At 55.9% G+C, this 23821-nt stretch overlaps 1 protein-coding gene and 1 long non-coding RNA gene across 3 annotated transcripts in view; both read left to right on the top strand.

The window, feature by feature from the left end:
- Positions 1 to 20559, top strand: part of TACC1 (transforming acidic coiled-coil containing protein 1) — a 33166-nt gene extending 12607 nt beyond the window's left edge. For both annotated transcript variants that reach the window (XM_050982869.1, XM_050982867.1), the window contains 11 exons: positions 4214 to 5207; positions 8033 to 8093; positions 8340 to 8538; positions 11013 to 11068; positions 13234 to 13356; positions 13823 to 13899; positions 14750 to 14793; positions 14892 to 15052; positions 15242 to 15348; positions 17211 to 17331; positions 17777 to 20559. In XM_050982869.1, the coding sequence (XP_050838826.1) occupies positions 4366 to 5207; positions 8033 to 8093; positions 8340 to 8538; positions 11013 to 11068; positions 13234 to 13356; positions 13823 to 13899; positions 14750 to 14793; positions 14892 to 15052; positions 15242 to 15348; positions 17211 to 17331; positions 17777 to 17845 (1860 nt within the window). In that variant the 5' untranslated portion in view covers positions 4214 to 4365 and the 3' untranslated portion in view covers positions 17846 to 20559. The remainder of the gene's footprint in view (positions 1 to 4213; positions 5208 to 8032; positions 8094 to 8339; positions 8539 to 11012; positions 11069 to 13233; positions 13357 to 13822; positions 13900 to 14749; positions 14794 to 14891; positions 15053 to 15241; positions 15349 to 17210; positions 17332 to 17776) is intronic.
- A 1450-nt stretch (positions 20560 to 22009) lies between these two features.
- Positions 22010 to 23804, top strand: LOC127060370 (uncharacterized). Its single transcript, XR_007779359.1, has 3 exons — positions 22010 to 22659; positions 23325 to 23438; positions 23709 to 23804. It is a non-coding gene; the product is annotated as an uncharacterized LOC127060370 (long non-coding RNA).
- The last annotated feature ends 17 nt before the right edge of the window (positions 23805 to 23821 follow it).

Genomic DNA, 23821 nt, shown 5'->3' with positions numbered 1-23821 from the left:
CTCCAGCCCTTCCCTGCCCCTGTCTCTGGCTGTGTCTGCTCAGTTTGTCTGGAATGGTGGAGAGAAAGGATTGCCTGGCTGTGGGTGGGTTTGCAGGGTGCAGAGGCACCCTGGGCTGTCACACCACCAGTGCCATCCCTGTGTTAAGGCTTCATCTTTGCATTCTGCTGCTGCACAGCAGCCTGAGCCCTTGGGTCTGGCTGCAGCTGGGTTGCAGCAGTGGCAGGGAGGCAATCCCTGAAATGGCTGCTTGGCAGCACCAGGAGCTGCTCCCTGCTGGCCCTGCTGGGCTGTGTGGGGGCAGTGCCAGGGCTGCACCTGGGGACAGGCACTGCACCCCTGGCCTTGAGGGACACCCTGTCTGCTGTGTAGTTGCAGTCTCACCCTGCCTTGGGAATAAATAGAGTGAGGGATGACACAAGCTGTGACTCCAGGGCTGGCTGCTCCATGCACAGCCAAGAGGTGACCTGGTGTGTTAAACCCTGTCCTTGGGGACAAAAATTCAGCCCAGGAGGGGGCTGCAGGGAGGGTTTGTGCCCACTCAGGATCACTTAGTTTCTTCTTCTGGGATGGTGGGATTAATTCTATCCCATTCTTGCTCGAGTTATCTCCAGTCATCTGCCAGCAGATATTTTGCACAAGGAAATGAGCAGAAGCAGCAGGTCTAGAGCCATCAGTGCTGGGAGCTGCCCTGATGCAGGGCACGTGTTTTCCGCTGCGTTAGCAGCATCCTCCCTCTGATGCTAATTCTTAACAGAATGGATTTAAAAATAGATCAACGGCTGGTAAACACCAACGGAAAGCTGTGCTTGGTGTAGGGCTGAGCTGGGTGTGTGGGGCAGATATCCTGTGCTGAGACAGGGAAGTGTGTGACTCACAGCTGAGTGCAGGCTCGGAGAGTGGAGGGGCTGTTCTGGCACAGGGATCGCTGCCTGTGGGATGGAAAGGGCTCTGAGCCTTTGCCTGGCAGCCCTGCCAAGTGCTCCTGGTTGCTTTGAGGGATGGCACGTTGGAAAGCTGTTTAAGTCGGTGTTTGTGTTTAATTTCAGCCCGAGGAAGATGAGCAGAGCAATTACAGTGCAGAGGCACAACGTGTCTGTCACTGCGGTGCCAGACTGCCCTGCCTGCTTTTCTTTAGAAAGTAAAAAATCTCTGTTTTCACTTTGTAGCATCCCCTGCAGGTACTCAGCTGGGTGGAGAGCAGGTTTGTAGCCTGAGCACAGCCAGGACAGCGGGTGTGGGTGAGATCCAGCGTGCCCTGGGCTGTGTTTGGGACAGAGCCTGGGGTCACTGTGTGCCATGCTCTGACAGTGCCCATGCTGGGACTGTCCCCTGTCCTCCTGCCAGAGGTGGGACAGGATTGTGTTTGGGTTTTCCTTAGACAAAGGAAGGAAACATGAATCTGACTCCATGTTTTTAGAAGGCTAATTTACTATTTTGTGATACTATATTAAAGAATTATTATACTAAACTATTATTAAAGAATATTATACTAAAGAATACAGAAAGGATACTTACAGAAGGCTAAAAAGATAATAATGAAAACTCGTGACTCTCGACAGAGCTTGGCACAGATTGGCCATTCAGTCAAAAGACTCACACTAGACATTTAATGAAAAAATTACTTGCTGGTAAACAATCTCTAAACACATTCTAAAGGAGTAAAACACAGGAGAAGCAAATCAGATAATTATTGTTTTCTTTTCTTTTTTTTTTTTTTTTTTTCTGTGGCTTCTTAGCTTCCCAGGAGAAAAATCCTGAGCAAAGGGGTTTTTCCAAAAAATGTGAATGCCACAGGATGGGCCACCTCAGGGTCACCTCTCTGGGATGTGCAGTGAGGCATCAGCTGGGATGCTCTGGAAAGGGCAGAGCTGTGTGTGGTCCATGGCTGCCAGCCTGCCTTCTCCTGGGCTGCTCAGCACAGATTTGGCCCAGAAGGAGGATTTGAGCAGTGAGAGGGCTGGGGGACAGCTGCAGGAGTGGGGGACAAGCTGGTTTCCCTGGCAGGAGCCACGAGCCCAGGGAGTACGTGCGGAGCCAGCAGGGCTGCTCACAACGTGACTGCCTGGGGCTGGGGCTGGGGGAGCACTCAGGAGGAGCAGGGAGAGCTGCAGGCAGAGTGCTGGGCTTGGGGAGGGCTCCCTGGGGAGAGCCAGGGCTGCACTGAGGTATTGTCAGGGCTGGGCAGCTGTGGGGGTTCGGGCAGAGAGCCCCCAAGGAAGGGGCTTCAGCTTTCTGCATCCTGTGTCATTGTTCCTGCAGGAACACGCTGCTGTTGGAGGCAGAAGAAATGTAGAGGGGGAGGAACTAGGGGAAACCACCCCTGAGCTTGCAGGAGGGACGTTTCTGCTGCAAAAGATTTCCAAAAGCAGCACCTGAGCCTGCGCCTCCTGCCTCCCAGTCTAGCCCAGTTCCTCAGCTCTCACCCTGGCTACGGGAGGGGCTGAGCAGCTGAGCACTCCTGGGTGCAGAAAATGAGGGAATCACAAAGCTGGAGAAGCTGGCTGGGTGCTTCTTCTGCTTTTTGTGGGAAAACCATTCTGAGCTGTGGCCACACACTCCTTTGCTCGCCAGCCTGGAGACACCACGGCATGGAGAGGCAGTTTGTGTGCTTGGCTGCTTGTTATTCAAGGAGTAATTACTCATTGCTTGGGTTAGAAACCAGGATGGGCTCATGTCTGTGAGAACAGCAGCTGCCAAACCTTCTGCTGGGAAGGCAGAATGCACTTAAATAGTCCTTTTGCCCTGACTTTGAAGTCTGTTCTTCTATTCAGGGCTGTCTCAGGAAGGCTTCAAACAGCTGAGCAGCACGGCAAGTGTAATAAAGTTTTCTTTGGGGTCTGTTAAGGAGGTTAGCCTGGTTCCTAATGATGGGAAGGCCTGCCAGGCGCTGCCTCAGACTGTTTCCTGGCTGCACTCCAAGTACTCATCCACTGGATTTGTGTTTACTGATGCATTTTCTGGGGCATCAAGGCAATGTCTACTTGGAGGGAGCTTTTTTTTTGCAGTCAGAGGAAGCATTTTTGCAGTCTCAGGGAGGACACAGACCCTCATGATTCATTTTCATGGCTTTTAGCATCAAGGGGATCAATTATGCTAACCACGAGCCATCAACTGACTCAGGATTGTTGGCTCCATGTCCTGCATCAGTCCTGGGACCAGATATTTGCCTGATTCCCTGTTCCTCTGCCAGCCTCACTCTGTTACCAGCACACATGAGCTGGTTGCAAATGCCTGGTGAGAGGAAAAAGCTCTCCTGGGTGCTCAGGGATGGGGGTTTGTGGGAGCAGGTGGTTGGTGTCCCCCTGCCAAACAGGGGGGATGCTGGAGGTGACTCCCCTGTGCAGCTGTCCCCTCTGTTCCAGGGCAGGGACAGGCAGATTTTCGTGGTACAAGCTCTTCATCAGCCAGGCTGCTCTTCCCAGCCAGGTTTTCAAACCAGTTTGGTCCTTGGGAGGAGAACATTGGTTCTGTTCTGCCCTTGGAGGACCTGGCTGTGTGTCCCCAGAGAGGTGCCTGTGAGGGCTGCAGGTCCCACGTGCTCCCTGATGGGTGCTGGGCATCCCATCCTGTCTCACCTTCTCCAGCAGTCTGTGCAGTTGTGCCTGCTTGAGGTGCAGGACAAACAGCTGCTGTTTGTCCTCTTGTGCCTTGGCACACCACAAGCCTGGCTCTGGGTGCTTGGTGGGTGCAGCTTTCAGGGTGCCCCAGTAGATAAAAGATCTTCTCCATCCCTTGATGTCAAAGAAAAGATTAAACAGTAAAAGGATTGAGGGGAAAGGATTGGAGTAATGGTGATTAAGTCATGGATCAGGATTTGTCATTAGGAGATGCTGGCAGCAGTGTGGAGAGCCTGGTGTGACTACAGCAGGGTTTCTGCAGGTAGTGAGGAGCTTGTGTGGGGCAGCTTCTCCAGGCAGGAGTGTCCAGCCCTGCAGCCCCAGATCCCTCCTGCAGCCAGATCCTGCTCCTTCACTGAGCACACCTTCCCATTTTCACACTTTGTGCTGTTGCCTTGTGCTGTGCATCCCTGAGCCCTTCTCACTGATTTTTAACTCTGCCCATGTCGTGTGGCAGGAGGGAAGCTGAGCTCTGAGTCAGTGGATCCCCCATAAAATCTGACCCTGGAGCAGCTGTGAGGAGGGAGCAGAAAGCCCTCTGGAGGGAAGTGCACTGCAGGTCAGGGTTTAACCATCTCCTTTTATCTTTCCAGAGCCAGGTGGCCATGGTGACCTGCTGGTAGGGGAAGCCCACTGGGACAGCTCGCCTGGGAAGCACCCCAAAGATGAGGCTCAAGCAGAGATTGGAGCCCCTAAAGCCAGTTTGGATGCTAAAGGGGAAACTGAGCCTGACAAGTCACCCCTGATGCAGCCCTTGGCCGGGCTGGGCTGCCAGGCTGACCCTGGGCACTCTGCTGTGGAGCCTGTGCCCCATGTGGGCACAGCCCCCTGGGAGCGGGCCATGCCAGGAGAGGACACTGGCACAGGGCTGGTGGAGCTGAGGGCTGATGCCCTGGGCCAGGAGCAGCTCGGGAAAGGGAAAACACCTTCCCTGGGGAGGAAAACAGATGAAGCCACAGAAGACACCCAGCTTGACCCCGAGCAGCACGACAGGAGTGTGAGCCCCTTTGTGGCAGGGGCCTGCCAGCTGCAGAGCTGTGCCCCAGCAGCCCCACAACGCCTCCCCCATCCCACTGAGCTGGGAGGGGACCCTGCTCTGGAGGCCCCAGGGCAGCTCCTGAAACCTGGGGCTGATTCTACAGAGGCCAGGGAGAGTGTGGAGGCCAAGCCAGCTTCACCCAGGAGGGGCAGCAGGATCCCAGCCAGCAAGCTGACACCGAAGAGACACAGAGAGTCCCCCAAGAGAGCAGCTGAGGATGCAGAGAGGGGTCCCACAGAGCCACCCCGGGGCTCCTCCCAGCTGGGTCCCACAGGCTGGGACAGCTCCAGCCTCAACTCTCTCAGTGGCAGCTCAGCGCTGCAAAATTCACCAGTTCTCCCCAAGGGCTCTTACCAGTTTGACCCCAATAACTTTGACTCCATGGATCCTTTCAAGCCCACCAAGACGCTTGCCAGCAGCGACGCTGACTCTTGCTCCACTGCAGACAACAGCCTCAATGAAATCCTGGAATCTCAGACTCTGGAGATGCAGGACGATGCCCTGAAAGGCAGAGACTCCCCCAAGAAGCCCAAGTCACGCCTGATAACGTGAGTGCCAGTGTGTCAGAGCTGGGGCTGCAGCCCCCCCGTGCTCCCCCTGGGCAGGCAGAGCTGCACTGGTGGTGGTGATGGTGGTGGCCGTGCTCCTGCCCTGGTGGTGCTCCTGCCCTGGTGCCTCCTGAGCCAGCCCCAGATCCTGCTGTGCACCTCAGGCTCTGCTGGTGGCTCAGTTTTATCCTCCTGTGCCTGTCAGTGCCCCTGTGGGAGCACAGGGACAGATGTTCTGGAGCAGGGCCAGTGTCCTGAGTGCCAAGGGAAGGCTGGATTGGGACCTGCTTGCAGGATCACCTCTTTGGAAGCCCCTTGGGGGTCCAGCTGGTGGCTCAGGGCGTAGATGTGGTGTCAGAGGAAACCTGCAGGGGAGGCTGGAGCTGAGGTGTGTGCTGGACTTGTGCAGCGATGTGCAGGAGCTGGTGGATGCAGGTGTGGTTGGTCAAATGCAGCTGAGACATTTTGTGAGCTGCCACCAAGTTTCTGTTTTATGTCAGAGAAAGAGAACAGGTTGGACAGGCAGTCTCTCACTCTTCTGAGGATTCTCCAGTGAGAAAATTAAATAGTGGATTTTAATAGTGAAAGAGAAAACCTCACAGGCAAAAATCAGGCTGTGTTGGATGGTTTTGTCCAGGAAATCCTTACAGAGAGCAGATAAAAAATTTGCAAGAGGTGGTGTTCCCGTGTGTGGCCTGTGGGTGAGCAGAGCCTGTGGGGAGGGGAAGCAGCACGGAATTCTCTTCTGTCTCTCAGAAGCAGCAGGGAATTCTTTGCTCTCTCTCTACCACCTTGGAGCAGCACAGGCAGCAGGGCATTGCCCTGGCAGTGAGGTTTGTGTTTGGATCTCACCCCACAGCAGGGCATTGCCCTGGCAGTGAGGTTTGTGTTTGGATCTCACCCCACAGCGGGGCATTGCCCTGGCAGTGAGGTTTGTGTTTGGATCTCACCCCACAGCAGGGCATTGCCCTGGCAGTGAGGTTTCTGTGTGGATCTCACCCTGCTGCTGTGGGCAGCACAGGCAGAATCAGTGTCCTCTGTGTGTGTGTGCCCAGACTGAGCCAGGCAGCTCACTGTGCTTCTCAGAGCAGAGTTAACATCCAGGTCTTTTCACACACTCTTCTTCAGGTCTTTTCACACACTCTTCTTCTCTCCATCTGTCTGTCTCTCTCCCTGTCCGTGCTTTGGTGCATCAGGACTACTGAGCAAGTGAAATTTCTCTGTTTTCTGTTGTAAGTACTCTCTCCTGTATTCCTTTTCTTTTCCTTTGCTGTTTTTGTCCTCTCTCTGGGTGCGTGCTGCCCCACTGTCTCCATGGCATGCCGGCTCCTTCTGCCCTTTGACTTGTGCTCTCTGCTGTCTGGTTTGTGTGGTGGGGTGCCCAGGCTGGCCTGACCTGGTGAGTGCCTGGCAGTGAGGGAGAAGAGCTGAGCTGAGCTGAGCTGCACTGGAGGCACACGCCTGTGCTTGTCCTTGCAGCATGCCGCCTTGCAGCGTCTTCTGATGGTGGACAAGTGCTCAAAGCCTTCAGCTCATGGAGGGGCAGCAGGTTTTTGTGCAATCCAGAGCTGTTTTCTGTTTTCTGTGCTGGGGGGGAGCTCAAAGCAGCTGCCAGGTGATGGGATAACCCTGGCACAGGAGAGGGTGCAGAAAAGAGGAGGGTGAGGATGTGATAAGTTTGTCTTGCTCGTGGCAGGGTGTGAGGGAGAAAACCAGTGCAGAGCAATTCTTCAGTGTGAGCCAGGTGTGCATGGACAGCTCTGTGTGCCCCACGTCCCTCCTCGTGCTCTGCAGCGCTTGTGTGGGGTGGGCTGGGGGGGCTGGACACTGCCAGAGGCTGGGGGCAGCTCCAGGAACCTGGGAGCAGCTCCCTGCAGTCCTGCTCGAGCCTTTGCCTGTGGCTGGAGGCTGGGATCCCTCCCCAGGTCCCCGCAGTGGCTGTCACACGAGCTGTTCCAGCTCAGCAAGCGTCTCCTGGGGGGTCAGACATGGCCACGAGGCTGGGAGGTCCCCGAGTGAGGAGTGTGAGGGGGTGAGATGCAGGAGAAGAGCTCGTGCTGTCCCACCCATGTTCCCACTGGGGCTGTGCCTGCACTGGGCTGACACCCGGTGCGTGGGGATGCGGCTGTGCCTGCAGCCTGCACAGATGGCCTCTGGATGGGTGTCTTCAGGAACATGGGATGAAGTTCCAGGGACAGCCTCCTCCCTGAAGGGTGAGAAGACCACCTGCAAGACCTCCTTGGGCTAAAGTTCCCACCCGAGGGGCTCCTCTCCTCAGGGCAGCGTTTGCGCCGGGCGGAGCGTTTGTTTGAGGCACAGCACCCTGCCCTGGCCCTGCTGGCCTGACTCACCTGGGAGATGTGGATGCTGTGGAGAAGTCCCAGACAAACTTCCAGCTGCAGGGAGAGGGCATGAGACAGCCTGGACATGGTTCTTTCTGCAGAAAGTCGACTTGCACCAAACCCTGGGGTGCCATGGCTCTGGACAAGCAGGGCGAGGGAGATCCTTCTGTGCCAGCTGCTTGGCAGTGCCTCTCTTGCCATCAGCCTCTTGGGGTCCTTGCTCTGCTCCTTACCTTCCTCAGGAATAAACACCTCACAGACAAACCCAACTTCTGTGTAGTCGTGTCTTTTGTTTGCCTGTTCCTTCTGTTCCTCCCAGAAGTTGCTCTGCCTCGGTGTTCACTGGTGAGTGGGGTGCTGGCACGTGGTGGGTGCAACGCTGGTGCTGGGACTGCCTCCCCCTGCTTGGGCTGTCTGGCACGCACCCCACATCCCCCTCCCTGCCCCTGAACCCCCCTCAGCTGCTGCTCCTCTCTCCTGCAGGAGCGGCTGCAAGGTGAAGCAGCACGAGGCGCAGCCCCTGGTCCTGGACATCAGTGCTCAGGTAGGGGGGGTGTCACCCCAGAGCTGCAGGCTGGGCACAGGGTGCTGGGCACAAGGTGCTGGGTAGGGCTGGGCTGGCTGAGCTTCAGGCTGGCATCTTCCCTGTGGGTAGTTCCTGATGGGAAGGGAGGGAGGAGCAGCTCACCTGTGGGTTTGAAGCCTTCCATGCTTTCCGTGCAGTATCAGCTGCTCCTCTGGTGGGCTGATCCCTGCAGATCTTGCCTAACTGCATGTTTTGGCCCTGCAGGATGAAGGAGTGTTGATCTCAGAAATCCCAGACCTTACAAACCGGGATGGACGTGCCACTGATGAGGAGAAGTTGGCCTCCACCACCTCCACGCAGAAACCAGCGGGGCTGGAGAAGAAGGCCGAGGCAGAAGATGACCTGGAGTACTTTGAGTGCTCCAACGTGCCTGTGTCTGCAGGGAAGCACAGACCAGAGGCAGGTGAGGAACGCCCTGCTTGCCTTCAGCTCTGGGAATGTGCTGTGACTGCCCCCAGGGAGCCTCTGGCAAGGAATTGGTGCTGCAGCCTCATCAGAGTTTATTTACACTGACAGGGCTAAAAGCTGCTGCAGGTTCTCATGGAATTCCCATTGCTTTCCTGCATTTTCCAGCATGGAAAACGATGCTCCAGGCTGTGTTTATTTAGACTTTGGGTACAGGGCACTCTCCCCACAATGCTGCAGTGGGATGTGGCTCAGGCACGAGGTTCCCTCCCCGTGGTGCTCCCTGGCAGTGCCCCCCTGCCCCCAGTGCTCTCTGCTGAGCAGAGCAATGTCCATTCTGAGCATCCTGCCCTGACTCCTGGGCTGCAGGGTCCCTGCTCAGAGCCTGTGCCTGCAGCAGAGCTGGCCCAGGGCTGTGGTTGATGGAGATCTCAATAATGCCCACGCAGACCCAATTATTGCTCCTGGTGGAATTCTGCTGTCAGTTTCCCACGTAATTAGCCTCTCTGACCAAGCCATTACAAAATAATTAAAAGCTAGGCAACATGACATTTAATCAATAGCCAAGTCCTAGGTGCAAGCAGGAGAAATCTCCACGGGGGGGTTGCAGCCTCCCCTTTGCAGGAACCCATTAATCATTTCTCCTGATGGCTGTGCTGGGCTGCCAGCTCTGTGGAGAATGGTCCTTTGTCCTCAGGGGAGGAAAATCTGACAGTCAGGGGAGAGGCTGGAGGGTTTATTTATTGCTGCTGCTCTCAGAGGGCCAGGCAGGTGCAGGGGCTCGGTGCTCTCTGCAGGGATGGGGTGGGAGCTGTGGGTGCAGCTGCTGGCACTGGGATAAATGGAGGGAAGCATGGGAAGTGTGCAGTGTCCCATTGCCTCCTTCCTCTCCGAGCTGAGCTCTCTGAACACGCTGTTCTCTGCCTGGGTAGCACGTGAATCGTGTCTGCAGTTGTGTGAGTGAGTGTGGCCCATAAATTACCCCTCAGGCTACTTGAGGCAGCACCTGCCTGCAGGTCAGGGTGTCCTGTGAGGCAGGGTGTCCCCAGTCAGGGTGTCCCCTAGGTCAGGGTGTCCCTCCTGTGAGGCAGAGTGTCCCCTAGGTCAGGGTGTCCCTCCTGTGAGGCAGAGTGTCCCCTAGGTCAGGGTGTCCCTCCTGTGAGGCAGAGTGTCCCCTAGGTCAGGGTGTCCCTCCTGTGAGGCAGAGTGTCCCCTAAGTCAGGGTGTCCCACGCCTTGCAGGTGAGGGAGATGATTTTTATCTCCTCTGCTGTTAAGAGCAGCAGGGGCCATGTGGCAGCTCCTTTGGAGGGTGTTGGGACTGGCTGGCATGGGCTGGTGCTGGTGCCAGCACCTGGGACTGAGCCTTGTCCCCAATTTGTCCCAGTGGCTGCAACAGGGGACAATGGGAGTACAACCACCCCAAGCCTTGTAGAGGCACCCAGAATGGCACCAGGAGGGCACCAGGATCTCTGTGTGAGCATCTCCTCTTTCAGAGCTCTCCTGGAGCACCAGGGATGAGGGGTGCTGGTGCTCTGGGCTGGTCTGAGCAGCTGCTCTGTCCCTGCACCAAGCTGAAGTGCAGAACATCCTGAGCCTTCTCCTTCCCTTCAGCCCTGGGGACATGGGCACAGGCTGAACTGCCACCACGTGGTGGTCCCAGCCTGGGGACATGGGCACAGGCTGAACTGCCACCACGTGGTGGTCCCAGCCCTGGGGACATGGGCACAGGCTGAACTGCCACCACAAGGTGATCCCAACCCTGGGGACATGGGTACAGGCTGAACTGCCACCACATGGTGATCCCAACCCTGGGGACATGGGCACAGGCTGAACTGCCACCACAAGGTGATCCCAACCCTGGGGACATGGGTACAGGCTGAACTGCCACCACATGGTGATCCCAACCCTGGGGACATGGGCACAGGCTGAACTGCCACCACATGGTGGTCCCAGCCTGGGGACATGGGTACAGGCTGAACTGCCACCACATGGTGGTCCCAACCCTGGGAACATGGGCACAGGCTGAACTGCCACCACATGGTGGTCCCAGCCTGGGGACATGGGTACAGGCTGAACTGCCACCACATGGTGATCCCAGCCCAGGGGACATGGGTACAGGCTGAACTGCCACCACATGGTGGTCCCAGCCTGGGAACATGGGCACAGGCTGAACTGCCACCAGAGGGGAGTGTTGGTTCCCACTCCAGGAGTGCTGGAAGGCTGGCAGGGTGCACGTTGTGGCACCTGGGGACAGGGTTTAATGGTGACCTGGGCACTGCTGGGGGGTCTTTGAGAGCTTTTCCAACCAAAATGATTCCAGCAAGGGCAGGAGCTGGGGGCAAAGGCGCCTTTGGGAGGGGAAGCTCAGGGGATGGGGAGGCTCAGAGGGACCCTCTCTGTCTCAGAAAATCTGTGTGTGCCCAGGGTGCTGTTTCCAAATCAACTAAAGGTTGTGTTTCATTGTCCTTAGGTTTTGAAAAGGAGGTTTGCAAGCAGATGGAAAAGGGAGGGCCTGGCATCTTCCCTGTGAGTGCCTCTCGCTTTCTCCTTTCTGAAATGAGTTTCTTTGGGAGGTAAAATTCTTGAGGAGCCCACGCAGGGACTTGATAAAAATAGCAGAGATTTCCCAGCAGGCCTGGAGGAGCCTGGCAGAGACAGATCCTCCTGGGTGGGCGCGGGGAGGGGGAGGTGGGGAGGGGGCAGGGAGGGAAGGGACAGACAGGAGCAGTGCTGGGGACAGGCAGGGAGGTGAGGGGACAGACAGGAGCAGTGCTGGGGACAGGTAGGGAGGGAAGGGACAGACAGGAGCAGTGCTGGGGACAGGCAGGGAGGGAAGGGACAGACAGGAGCAGTGCTAGGGACGGGCAGGGAGCAGTGCTGGGGACAGGAGCAGTGCTAGGGACAGGCAGGGAGCAGTGCTGGGGACAGGGGGGAGCAGTGCTGGGGACAGGCAGGGAGGGAGGGGACAGACAGGGAGCAGTGCTGGGGACAGGAGGGAGGGAGGGGACGGGGGGAGCAGTGTTGGGGACAGGAGCAGTGCTGGGGACAGAGGGGAGCAGTGCTGGGGACAGGCAGGGAGCAGTGCTGGGGACAGGGAGGGAGGGAGGGGACGGGGGGAGCAGTGCTGGGGACAGGGGGGAGCAGTGCTGGGGACAGGAGCAGTGCAGAGCCAGGGCTGCCCTGGAGGGTGGCTGAAGGACAGGGAGGGCACAGGAGACCCTGGGGAGGGGATGAGCTGCCAGCACGGGCTGTGTCTCACATGGAGTGTCCAGGGCTGGCTCTGGTGGCCCCTTGGTGCTGGTCCCTTCTGGGAGGGACCCTCAGGGCCCTGCCCTCTGACAGCAGAGGTGGGGAGAGCACAGAAGCCCTGCTCTGCAGCCACACTGCCCCTGGCAGCCCAGCTGCTGAACCACTGTGCTGGGACAGCCCTGACACGGCCTGAGGAGCCCCAAGGGACACCCTGTGCCAGCCCCTGGCCAAAGCTGCTTGAGTTGACAAGTAGATGACAATGAGATTAGCAACATCAGCAAAAGCAGCCCCTGTCAGACAGATTTAACTGTGCTGAGCCCCACAAGGACGTGGGCAAAGTGAGCTTTCATTTGGTGCCCAGGAGGGCCTGGGCAGGCTGCTGTCACCCCAGAGGTACCTGCAGAAGCTCAGGTGTGCACCTGCTCTTGGGAGATACTGTGGGAGGCTGAACCTCCTCAGTGATGGGGTGCCTGACCCCAAACCTGCCCCAGGGGTGGCTCCCACCTCTGCCATGGGCACAGCAGAGCTGTGGAGGGCTCGGGGAGCTCGAGCTGAGCAGCTGAAGCACCAGGGGGAGGAGAAGGGAGGGGAGAAGTGCTCCAGTGCTCTGGTTTCCAACCCGTGAGGAGCAGGCTGCCTCCTTCCTCCCAGCACTTCTCTATTTCTGGCAGCTCCTTCTCAGGGAGAGGCTGCACGGCTGTCACTGGTCTGGGTGGTGAAAGGAGGGGCAGTGCCAGCACCTGGGCTGAGCCTTGTCCCCAGTTTGTCCCTGTGGCTGCAGCACTGGTGCACAGGAGGGCACAGGAGTGGGGCTTTGGGAAAGGCAGGCAGGGGACAATGGGGGTACAAGGCCTTGTAGAGACACCCAGAATGGCACCAGGAGGGCACCAGGATCTCTGTGTGAGCATCTCCTCTTTCAGAGCTCTCCTGGAGCACCAGGGATGAGTGGGGCTGTCCCTTGGACCCCTGCTCTGCTGAGGGGTGAACTCTGCTTCCCCCACAGCTTCCTCAGGCGTTTGGGTGAGCAGCAAAGCCCAGGAAATGTCCCTGCAGCTGCCAGCAGCAATGTGAGCACGTCAGCTGCAGAGACTGGGAGGGGCTGGAGACAGACCCAGACCCTTGCAGAGCAGCCTTCCAGTGGCTCACAGCCAGCAGAGACCCTCCAGGCTGGGGGGATTTTTAAACCAGCCATGGGATAGGGGAGGTTGGATGTGCTTGGGGCTGGGTCTCCTCCTGCTGGAAGGGATCTCCCTTAGTGGGTCTCCCTTTTGGGATGTTGCCTCCCTGGAGCAGCTCGTGGCTCCTCTTGCCTGCTCCTGGCAGGGGAAGGTCCTGGCACCTCACAGCAGCTCTGCCAGGGGTCAGGTGCAGGCTCTGGGCTCTCTGTGGGCAGAAAGGGAAATGCAGAACCCCCCAACATCCCAGCTGGGTCATTCCCCCAGGACAATCCCGGCCTGTGCTCCATGGACAAGTGCCCCAGCGTGAGCAGGAGTGAGAGTCCCCTGGCTGGCATCTGCCTCAGCGAGTCCGAGAAGGCAGCTGTGCTCACACTCATCAGAGAGGAGGTAACAGCCCTGTCCCTGTCCCCTGGGGCTGCCCCTGGAGTCCCTGTCCCCTGGGCTGTCCCTCAGAGGTGACAGCCCTGTCCCTGTCCCTGGGATGCTCCTTGGAGGTGACAGCCCTGTCTTTGTCCCCTGGGGCTGCCCCTCATGTCCCTGTCCCCTGGACTGCCCCTCTCTCATCAGACAGGTAACAGCCCTGTCCCTGGGATGCTCCTTAGAGGTGACAGCCCTGTCCCTGTCCCCCGGGGCTGTCTCTCAGAGGTAACAGTCCTGTCCCTGGGATGCTCCTTGGAGGTGACAGCCCTGTCCCCTGGGGCTGCCCCTCGCTGGACCTCCCCCCAGGGCAGCAGGGGCAGCTCTGCCCTGCCCAGGAGGGGGGATCTGATCCCCTGTGTGGGACAGAGAAGGAAAAGAGAGCCCAGAGCCCCTCAGAGCCCATCCCAAGGGTTCTGTGTCTGCTGCCTCCCAGATAATCACCAAGGAGATCGAGGCCAACGAGTGGAAGAAGAAATACGAGGAGAGCCGGCAGGAGGTGCTGGAGATGAGGTGGGAGCTGTCCCTGGGCAGGAGGAGGCTGAGGGGGCATCAGGGGTGGCACAGGGCAGCCTCCCCAGGCTTGGCAGAGACTTCTTAGTGCTGGTGCTGTGTCAGTGTGTCACTGTCACATTTTCTGGAAAAATCCCTTGGCCGGGATTTCTTCTCCTGGGAAGCTGAGAGAGGAATGAAAACAATAATTATCTGATTGCTTCTCTTGTGGTTTGCTGCTTTGAAATGTGGTTGGAGATTGTTTACCAACAGGTGAATGTGTGATTGGTTCCATGTGAATTGTTTTTAATTAATGACCAATCACCATTGGAGGAGTCAGTCACAAGTTTTTCATTATCATTCCTGTTAAGCCTTCTGATGTATCCTTTCTCTTTCTTTAGTATAGTTTTAATTTAGCAATATAATATAATATATTACAATACAATACATAATTAATATAATATAATATAATATAATTAATGTAATTAATATATTATAATATAGCCTTCTGAGACCATGGAGTCAGATTCTCAATTCCTCCTTCACGTCAGTGTTCTCTTGCTGCTGGTGCTGTGTCCTGCTCCTTCTTTTGCTGCAGAAATAAAATAGAAATAAATAGAAATAAAAACAGAAATAAAATTAAAAAGAAGTAAAACCCCATGAGCTGTGCCAGGCCCAGTGGCAGAGGAGGGGTTTGGTCTGAAGCAGCACTGATGGGTGGTGCAGCCCCAACATCTGTGCTCCTATGGGGGTGCAGTGGTGGCAGGGCCAGCAGGGCCTCTCCTGGGTCAGATTGCTGCCAGCACAGCTGGAGGTGCATGGCCCCAAAATCAGTGGCCTCTCACCTGTTTGTTTTTTCTTTTCCTTGTAGGAAAATTGTGGCTGAGTATGAGAAGACCATTGCCCAGATGATAGGTGAGGTGCTGTCACCTGGCCAGGTGTGCAGGGCAGGGAGCTGGCTGTCACAGCTGTCCCCTCTCAATCACTGTGTCCTTGTTTGTTCTCCATCCCAGAGGATGAGCAGAGGACAAACATGACATCTCAGAAGAACCTGCAGCAGCTCACAATGGAAAAGGACCAGGCTCTGGCAGACCTGAACTCGGTGGAGAGGTCCCTGTCGGATCTGTTCAGGAGATATGAAAACCTGAAGGGCGTCCTGGAAGGATTTAAGAAGGTCCTTACCTTGCTTTGTCCTTTCTCCCTGCAGCTCTGGTCCCTGGGCAGTCACACTCCATGTTTCCATGCTGCTGAGTGGAAAGCAGAAGTTGGGTTTTTTTAAACCCTTTTTTGGTGCCCTCAGAACAGTATCTATCACCCTGTCAGAGCCCAGTGCCAATGCAGATGGATGTACTTTCTTTTCCAGAATGAAGAAGCCCTGAAGAAATGTGCTCAAGATTATCTAACCCGTGTCAAGCAGGAGGAGCAGCGGTATCAGGCCCTGAAAGTCCACGCAGAGGAAAAATTAGACAAGTAAGGTCATGCATGAGATTGCTGGGTGCTTCAAGACCTTGTAGGGAAGAGGCTTCATTTGCTTTCCAGAGGCTGGAAGGCAGGAGCTGAATGATGTGAAAAGCTGCATTTTACAGCCTCAGGCTCAAGTGTCTCTAAGCAAGGCAGAGCCAATCACTGAATGCACTCTCTGATCTCTGCTTATTTATTTTTTAATGCAGAACCTGAGGTTCATGGTCTATTTCTGGCCACTCAACCAAGTTCCCATCTTTCAGAGTGCTCGTTTGTGGTACACAAGGGGGCTGTGCAGCCCTGGGGCTCAGCTGATGAGCAGGAGCTCAGCAGCACGTGTAACCCCGAGTGAGGTGGGGGGTGAGGGGGTTTAGCTTGGCCCTGAAAGAGCAGAGTTTCATACAGGAGCTGAATTAACCCAGTTTCACCCAGGTTCCACGGGGCAAACCCCCTCTGTTGTACCCAGGGGAGCAGAGCCAGGCTCTGCAGTGGCTGCACAGCCTCAGGCTGTGCTGTGATGTCACTCTTGTGGAGAATGACACAGGAGCAGGTGGGAGGCAGGATTGTAAAAAGAGCCAAGAAGGTTTTATTTAAGAGAATCACACGGTTTTTAGAATGACACAGGAACAGGCAGGAGGCAGGGTTGTAGAAAGAGCCAAGAAGGTTTTATTCAGGAGAGCCATGTGGTTTTTATAGAGTGGATAGATTCTATTTGTTTGGCTAACAAAGTTCTTTCTAACTAACAAAAACACCTTCCTCACACACCATCCTTGTGAGAAGAACAGAAAGACCAAGTAGAAAAAACACCACCTGCAGATTGTGTATACTTAACAAGTTATCACATGCTTACAACTCCCCAAAAATTCTCACAAGCCACTGTGAGAAATGCTTGGCTGTTTCTCTCTCTCTGTGCCACAACATTCACACCGTGGTGTATTGGAATTTACCAATATTGTGGTTGGGAGGTGCCTGAGCTTGTCTGGCCCTTGGTACTGAACCAAAGTCTTCACCCCACAGACACTTTTGGCCATGGCTGGGTGGTGTTTCACCCCAGGGACACTTTTGGCCATGGCTGGGTGGTGTTTCACCCCAGGGACACTTTTGGCCATGGCTGGGTGGTGTTTCACCCCAGGGACACTTTTGGCCATGGCTGGGTGGTGTTTCACCCCAGGGACACTTTTGGCCATGACTGGGTGGTGTTTCACCCCAGGGACACTTTTGGCCATGGCTGGGTGGTGTTTCACCCAGGGACACTTTTGGCCATGGCTGGGTGGTTTTCCCCGGGACACTTTGGCTGGGGGCTGCAGTTGGGCACGTGGGGACAAGTCCAGGCCTGCAGGAGCTCTGGGGGTGCTGGGATGGAGCTTCCTCCCGTGCAGGGGCCGCTCCTCAGGTTTCCCTCTGTGGAGAAGCTTTAGGGCCATGGGGAAGGGAAGGAGTCGGTTCTGCTGGAGGGTTTGGATCCAGAGCTTTGTTCTGGCCCACAGCCTCTGAACCCAGCCCCAGCTCCAGCAGAACTCCTGAGCCCGTGGGTGCTGCTCCTTTTAACCCCGGGGAGAGGGCAGGGAAGGGGCAGGGAGCCACCAGCCAGGGACAGGAGGGGAGGTCTCAAGGGACAGAGGACACCTGGATGGCCCAGTGCCCCCGGGGGCAGAGGGCATCCTTTGGATCTGCCAATTCCCTTCTGGAATGCCAGGACTGACAGACAGTGCTGGGAGGGGTCAGGGATGGGAAGGGAGAGGTGACTGACACGCCTGGGAGGGAATTATCAGGGAGGGACCCGAGGTCCTGAGGTAAACCCTGAAATCACAAGGCAGCAGTGGTGCTCCTGCCTGCCCCCTGAGCTGGCCCCTGGCCCCCTCTGTCCCCAGAGCCAACGAGGAGATCGCCCAGGTGCGCACCAAGGCCAAGGCAGAGAGCGCGGCGCTGCACGCGGGGCTGCGCAAGGAGCAGATGAAGGTGGAGTCCCTGGAGAGAACCCTGCAGCAGAAGGTAACACACCTGCCCCTGCCTCTCTGCAGCCCTGCCAGCAGTTCCTGTTGCTGCCTTGAGCATCCTGTTGATGCCAGAAGTGTCCTTGAGATTTTTGGTCCAGAAGCTCTTTGGTTTTTGGGAATTTATTTTTGGTTTATTTTCTGTTTTGTGGGGTTGGTTTGGATTTTTTTGGGGGGGCAGAATGGGCATTGCTGGCTTATGTGTGCCTGTTTGCAGCAGTGTGGGCTGGGGCTGGAGATCTCTGCAGCACCAAGGTCTGACTGGGATGAGGAGGGGTGAGCACAGGGCTCCACACAGTGCCTGGATGCACAGAGGAGCTGCTGCAGGGGGGCACATAGAGGAGCTGGCTGCCCTTTCCCATGCATGTTGATGCCAGATGAGCCCTGGTGTTATTGCCCAGCTGTGCCACCACAGAGCTCCCCAAGATCTGCTTTTCTTCCAGAACCAGGAGATTGAGGAGCTGACCAAGATCTGCGACGAGCTGATAGCGAAGCTGGGAAAGTCAGACTGAGCCTCAGCCCCCCTCGCCCAGCACTCTGCACTTGGCTGCTTTTCTCGTGACGTTGAGCACCTTGCCTTAGCCCGGAGTCCCTGCAGGAAAGCTCACCTGTCCAGCTGCCCCTTGGCTGCCAGACCTGTGGCTCCTGAGCAGGGCTGCTCCCCCCACTGTCCCTGTCTGCTGCCCACAGCTCCGGGCTGGGATCCCTGCAGTCAGCCTGGGAATCCTGTGCTCAGCCTGGGCCTGTGTGTCCCTCCCAGGGCCTGCTGCCCTGTCCCTCTGCACCAGTGCCACCTCTCAGGTGGGAGGTGACACCCTGGGCTCTGTCCCTCTTGGTTGGGCTGGGTCTAGTCGTGTCCCCACTGCACTCTCTGTCACTGATTGTCCTCACATGCTCAGTAGAACAGGTCCAGCCACTGGTGGGTCCTGCCCTGGGGACGTGGGTGATGGCAGGGGGGGACCTGCTGGCTCTTGCACTGGGGAAGGGCACCTGGCACGGGGATGGCTGGTCTCTGGTTTGTGGGTGAAGCACAGCACAGCCTCTCCCTGTCCCTGGCTGTGCCAGCCTCAGAGGAAGGGAGCTGACATCTCTGCATTCGTGCACCTTATGAGCATTTATGGGCACTTGGGCTCTCTGCTCACTCCTTCCAGCCAGGCACGACACAAGGCACGACTTGTTCCCCCCAGAGCACTGAACAGTCCCATTCCTGCAGTACCTTCAGTCCTCTCCAGGAGAGTCTGGGTCAGGGGAGGCAGGAGGTTTCTGCACCAAGAGGTGTTTGAGAAGCAGGGGAGATGCTGGTTCTGGTGAGCTGGGACTGCCCATCCATCCTCCCCTGGCCATCCTGCCTGTGGTCCTGCAGGGCTGGGTGACCTCATGTCAGCCAGGGCCATGTCTGTGACTCCCTGTGCCATGGTGAGATCAGGGCTCCCTTTCAGAGGCTGCAGGAGGAAGGGGAGGTGAACCCTGATGTGCCTCGTGGGTGCTGCAGTAGCTGCAGTGGTGAAGGATTCTCTGCCTTGAATGGATAGGTGTGAAATAAGGGAAATATTTGCAGTTTGGACTGTTTCCTGCCCAGCGTGTTGAACACTTTCACAAACCTTTTTGCTGCTACCTTTTTGTAACAGAATTGAGCTCTTTTCCTTCTATTTTCTAATTCCCGTGTCGAGCGTGCAGAGCAAACACCCCTTTAAGCCAGAGCCATACACTTGATTATATTTTATTAGTTATATAATATATAGAGAGTTTATTCTACCCTTAAGCAAAGGTGTCAGCAGCCTGCCCCAGCACTCAGCTTCCCAGCCTGTTCTCCATGCCCCCAGTTATCCCAGTGACAGACTGGTCACAGAAGCCAGTGGCTGACACCACTCAAAGCAGTGCACCTGTTGCTTGTGCTGGATATTCACCCTTTGCACAGTTGACAGAAAAGAAAAACCCTTTTTTCCCTTTTCTTTTTAACCCCTTTGACCTCCCCACATGTCCCCTCCTGGGCTGGTGAAAAAGCTTCAATTCTATGATCCACAAGGACTATTTCTGTTCCCCTTTGGGAGTCTGTGCAGGTAAAGCAAACCCCTGAGACCCTGAGATTTCTGGGCCAGTTGGCTTTTTCTCTTGAGGAAGCAGAGTGTGCAGCATTGCATAACCCCTCTGAGCTGGTGACAGGCTGCTCCAGGGCTGCTTTCTGGTTGGGGCCCTGGGGCTCTGCCCTGCTCTGCCCTGCCCTGCCTGCAGCAGCACCCACGGTGTGGTGTGAGGCTGCTGGAGCCCAGCTGGGGACTGTGGCAGCCCTCAGCCTTGTGCTTTGCTCAGGGCTGGGATTCTCCTGTGCTGTCCTGGCTCAAGGTGAGGTCAGTCTCTCCTTGGGGTGTGGCTCTGGCCCTTGGAGCTGATGGATCATTGCAGAAGTTCAGATTTCACCCCTTCCCCAGAGCCCTGACCTGCACACAGCAGTCCCTGTGGGCTGTCTGCAAAGCAGGGCTGCACTGTGGTGCCCCACAGAACACAGCCCTCCACCCCTCCTGTCCCCAGTGCCACCCGGTCCTGCTGTGCCACCTCCCCTCCCCTGGTGCTGCCACGCTCCTGTGCCCGTCCTGTGCACCCCAGCCTGGGCAAAGAAGATTCCTAAGGAATGATTTATTAACTATAATATGGTTATAGTTCCAGATGTAGATAAATAAGTGCATAATGGCCATGGTGATGTACAACAGAAGGTGTGTTTGCCAGCGGGCAGGGTGGCTGCCCCTCGAGGTGATGGGGGTGGTGTCCCTGTGGCTGGCACAGGGAATGGCAGGTCCCTGTGTGTGGTGTCACAGCTGGGTGTGTGTTTGTCCTCTGTTCCCTGCAGTAGACTTTAAATGCCCTTTTGGCAGCAGCAGGCCCTGCCCCTGCTGCTGTGTTGCTGTTTGCAGTGTGTGTTTGCCAGCAGATCTGTCTGTAACCAAGTGCCAACCAGTAACCCCCAACTACTGATCTCCTCCCTGTCCCTCCAGTGTGGCCTCCCCCAGGCAGGAACTTCCTCTGCATTGGCTCCTACCCCTCTGCTTCCAGCCATGTGTGTAACTGCCATTGCCATTGGTTTTTCTATGTATGATAATTTCCCTTTTATATGTCAGGTAAATATTTGTAAGAGTTATACTCACACAAATGAAATTATTATAATGATTACTAATATATTTTTTTCCATGTTTCATTGCCTGAGTAAAAACTGTGTTTATCACTCTTGAAAGTTTTCTTGGTGTTTGTGAGGTGGGTGAAGAGTTTTGGGAGGAGTTGGCTTTACCAGTATGGGCTGTGTTCTGCCTTGTCTTTATTAATGTGGTTTACATGTTATTATTTGGTTTCAAATAAGTACAGTTACCATCTGTTCCTGAAATCTGTGTTTCTGAACTCTGAAATTCAGACCTGGGATGACTTTTCTGGTCCTGTGGCTCCCAGCACACTGTGATGGTGCTGTGCCATGGCAGTGAGCTGGTGCAGCAGGAAGAGCTGAGGCAGCAGCAGGATGCCAGGCAGGAGAATCCTTGCCCTAATCCCTGCACTGACCCTGACAACCCTCTGTGGCCTTGGCTAAATCCTGCTGGAGGCTGGGGGGTGCAGGAATGGTTCCACTGGGCTCCCAGCCCTGTTCAGTTTTTCTCTTGCACTTCTCCTTTGGTGGGTTGGAAAATCTGGAGGGGTTTTGCCCAATTTGCCCAACTTGGCTGCTCATGACAAGGAAGGGGCTGTTCTCTGATGGAGCAGCTGGGCTTGATCCAAGACCTTTGAAAGCCACCACAAGGTCCTGTGTGCAGAGCTGGTTTCCAAAGCAGGACATGGAGCAGAGCCCAGCCCATCCATGGCACCAGTGTGGTGCCATCACCCAGCCCATGTCCTTGGGGAGCTGTGTCCTGTCCCCCCAGCTAAGATGGCATTAGCCCAGCCCCGATGCTCTCACCCAAGCAGATTAGCTGTAAGAGCTTAAGACAAAACAGCAGCTCCACACCCCACACTGCACACTGCTGAGGATGCCTGCCATGAAGACCCTGCTGGCCCTGGCCCTGGTCACGTCCCTGGCTGGAGGAAGTAAGTGTCCCTTGGCTCTGGGCAGCACAAGGTGGGGGAAATCCCTGTAGCTGCTCCTGTGCTTGCTGCTGCCCTGTCCCTGTCCCCTGCCTCGGGCTGGCACGTGCCCACTGTGCCCCTGCCCCGTGCTGTTCCCACCCCTGCAGGAAAATGATGTTTTGGGGGGGAGGGAGGGTGGCTTTCTCCTCTGAGTGGCACCAAGAGAAGCCCCCTGTGCCACTGGCACAGAGCCTGGGCATGCTGTGTCCAGCAGGGACCACAGAGCCTCTGATGGAGGCTCCTGAGCCAAAACCCCTCAGCTTCTCTTGGCTGGAGCTGTGTTTGCCTGCTAAAACTTGGTTCCTCCAAGGCATAATCACAAAAAGCCGTGGTAAAAGAGGGGGTGGCTGCACTGCTCAGAGCAATGCCATGGAATTGGGGCAGCTCTGGGCTGTTTCAGGGTCTTTGGAGCAAGGCAAGATGAACACTGTTGTGTTGTGAGGTCCCCAGGACGAGGTGAGAGATGAGAATTTGACTCCATGTTCTCAGAAGGCTGATTTATTATTTTATGATATATTATATTAATTATATCATATTATATCATATGAAATTATATGAAATAATAAGAAATTATATGATATTATATTCTATGAAATTATATACTAAAACCATACTAAAGAAAGAGAAAGGATACATGAGAAGGCTAGAAAAAAATGATAATAAAAACCCGTGACAGACTCAGAGAGTTTAACACAGCTGGACTGGAATTGGTCATTAAATTAAAACAACTCACAGGGAACCAATCAAACCTGTTGGTAAGCAACCGCCAGACCACATTCCAAACAATCAGATAATTATTTACATTTCTTTTCTGAGGCTTCTTATCTTCTCAGGAGAAAAATTCTGGGCAAAGATTTTTCAAAAAATATCACAGTGACAGAACACGAGTGTACTTTTAGCTCAGGGTAGGTGAGAGGCTGTGAGGGGCAGCAAAGGAGACACAACACAACCCAGCAGCAGAGGCCGGGTCATTGTGGGCTAATGGAAGGTGCTCACTGGCCTCCGACCCCATGAAATCCCAATTTTGCCCATTCAATTCAGGCAGTTTTGACCCCACCGTTCACGGGTTTTCTCCCCGAGATGGAAGGGGAAGCTCTGGCCCCGCTGCCACGAGAGGGCTCTGCTCTGTCAGCAAGGCAGAGCCGAGTTCCTCCTCCAGCCCCATCCAATCCAGGATTCGTCATTTCGGGCACGAGCAGGATCTTCAGGTCCGGGTTTTTCTGAGGTGTGTGCATGCTTTGAGGGGTCACACAGCCCTGGCACCACTGTCGGCTCTGGTGCACAGCAGAGAGGGGCTGGCTGCTGTCTGACCTGCCTGTGGGGCTCCTTAAAGGGCGATCTGGAGATGGTTTGTCCCTCCTGCATCTGCCTGTCACCCTGCTTGTCCCCAGGCAGACCCTCGGGCTGAGCTTCCTGAGTACAGGGGAGAATGTGGGAGCTGCTCCCGCAGGTTGGATGGATTCTCCCTTCTCTCGCCCCCAAAATACTCATTAAAATGAAATCTGGCACAAGAAGACAAAGGTCCAGGATGGTTTTTAAATATTATGCCTACCTATTTTTACTGTAAAAGGAATTCCAGGACTCTCAGGGAGACTTTGCAGGGCAAGGACTCGGCAGAGCTCACCTGCCAGGTTTAGCTCCCTTCATTTTGAGTCACGCTTGGAGGAGTTTTGCATTAATTTTGTGGACAGGTGATGCCCCATCCTGCATCCTGCTGCATGCCATGGTAGCTCCTGCTCATGGCTCGACTCTGTCTGGTGCCAACCCTCACCTGTGACCCCCCCCCAGGTCCTTGGGCTGGGTGTCACCAGTGTTTGACTGTCGGGGCACTGGGGGCTCTGGGACGGTGCATTGCTGTCACTCTCACTCCTTCTCCTCATCTTCACCCAGGCAAAGCTCTGAAATGCCACAAATGTGTGGCATCCAACGAGAACGACTGCAACCAGCAGGGATCCCACAGCTGCCCCCAGTACGCCGATGCCTGCTCCACCATCACTGCACCCAGTGAGCGCCTTGGCTGGGGGGCCTGGGGGCTCCAGAGGGAAAGGGGGGAGGACCAGAGGGTCTTGGAGGGGACCAGAGGGGCTGAGGAGCAGAGGGCGAGGAGAATCAGGGGGACCTGAGGCGGAGCAGGAGGTGGCTTCTACTTGTGGGGAGGAGAGAGATGCTTTAATTCCGTCCAGGTGCCGCACTGAGAGGTTCTTCCTCTTGTGCCCGTGAAACCCGCGGATCCCGGCAGTGCCTGACCCTCTGTCGCCTTGCCTTTCCTTGCAGACAGCATCATTAAATCCTGCTCCTACAAGTCCTTCTGTGACCAGGCGCGCCGCGGCGGCTCCGGCGGGGCCACCGTGCGCTGCTGCTTCAGCGACGACTGCAACGGGCCGGCT

Source organism: Serinus canaria, chromosome 22 (assembly GCF_022539315.1).
Source record: "Serinus canaria isolate serCan28SL12 chromosome 22, serCan2020, whole genome shotgun sequence".
NCBI classification, from domain to species: domain Eukaryota; kingdom Metazoa; phylum Chordata; class Aves; order Passeriformes; family Fringillidae; genus Serinus; species Serinus canaria.
Note: the sequence above shows the minus strand (reverse complement) of the source record. Positions and strands in the feature narration are given on the sequence as shown.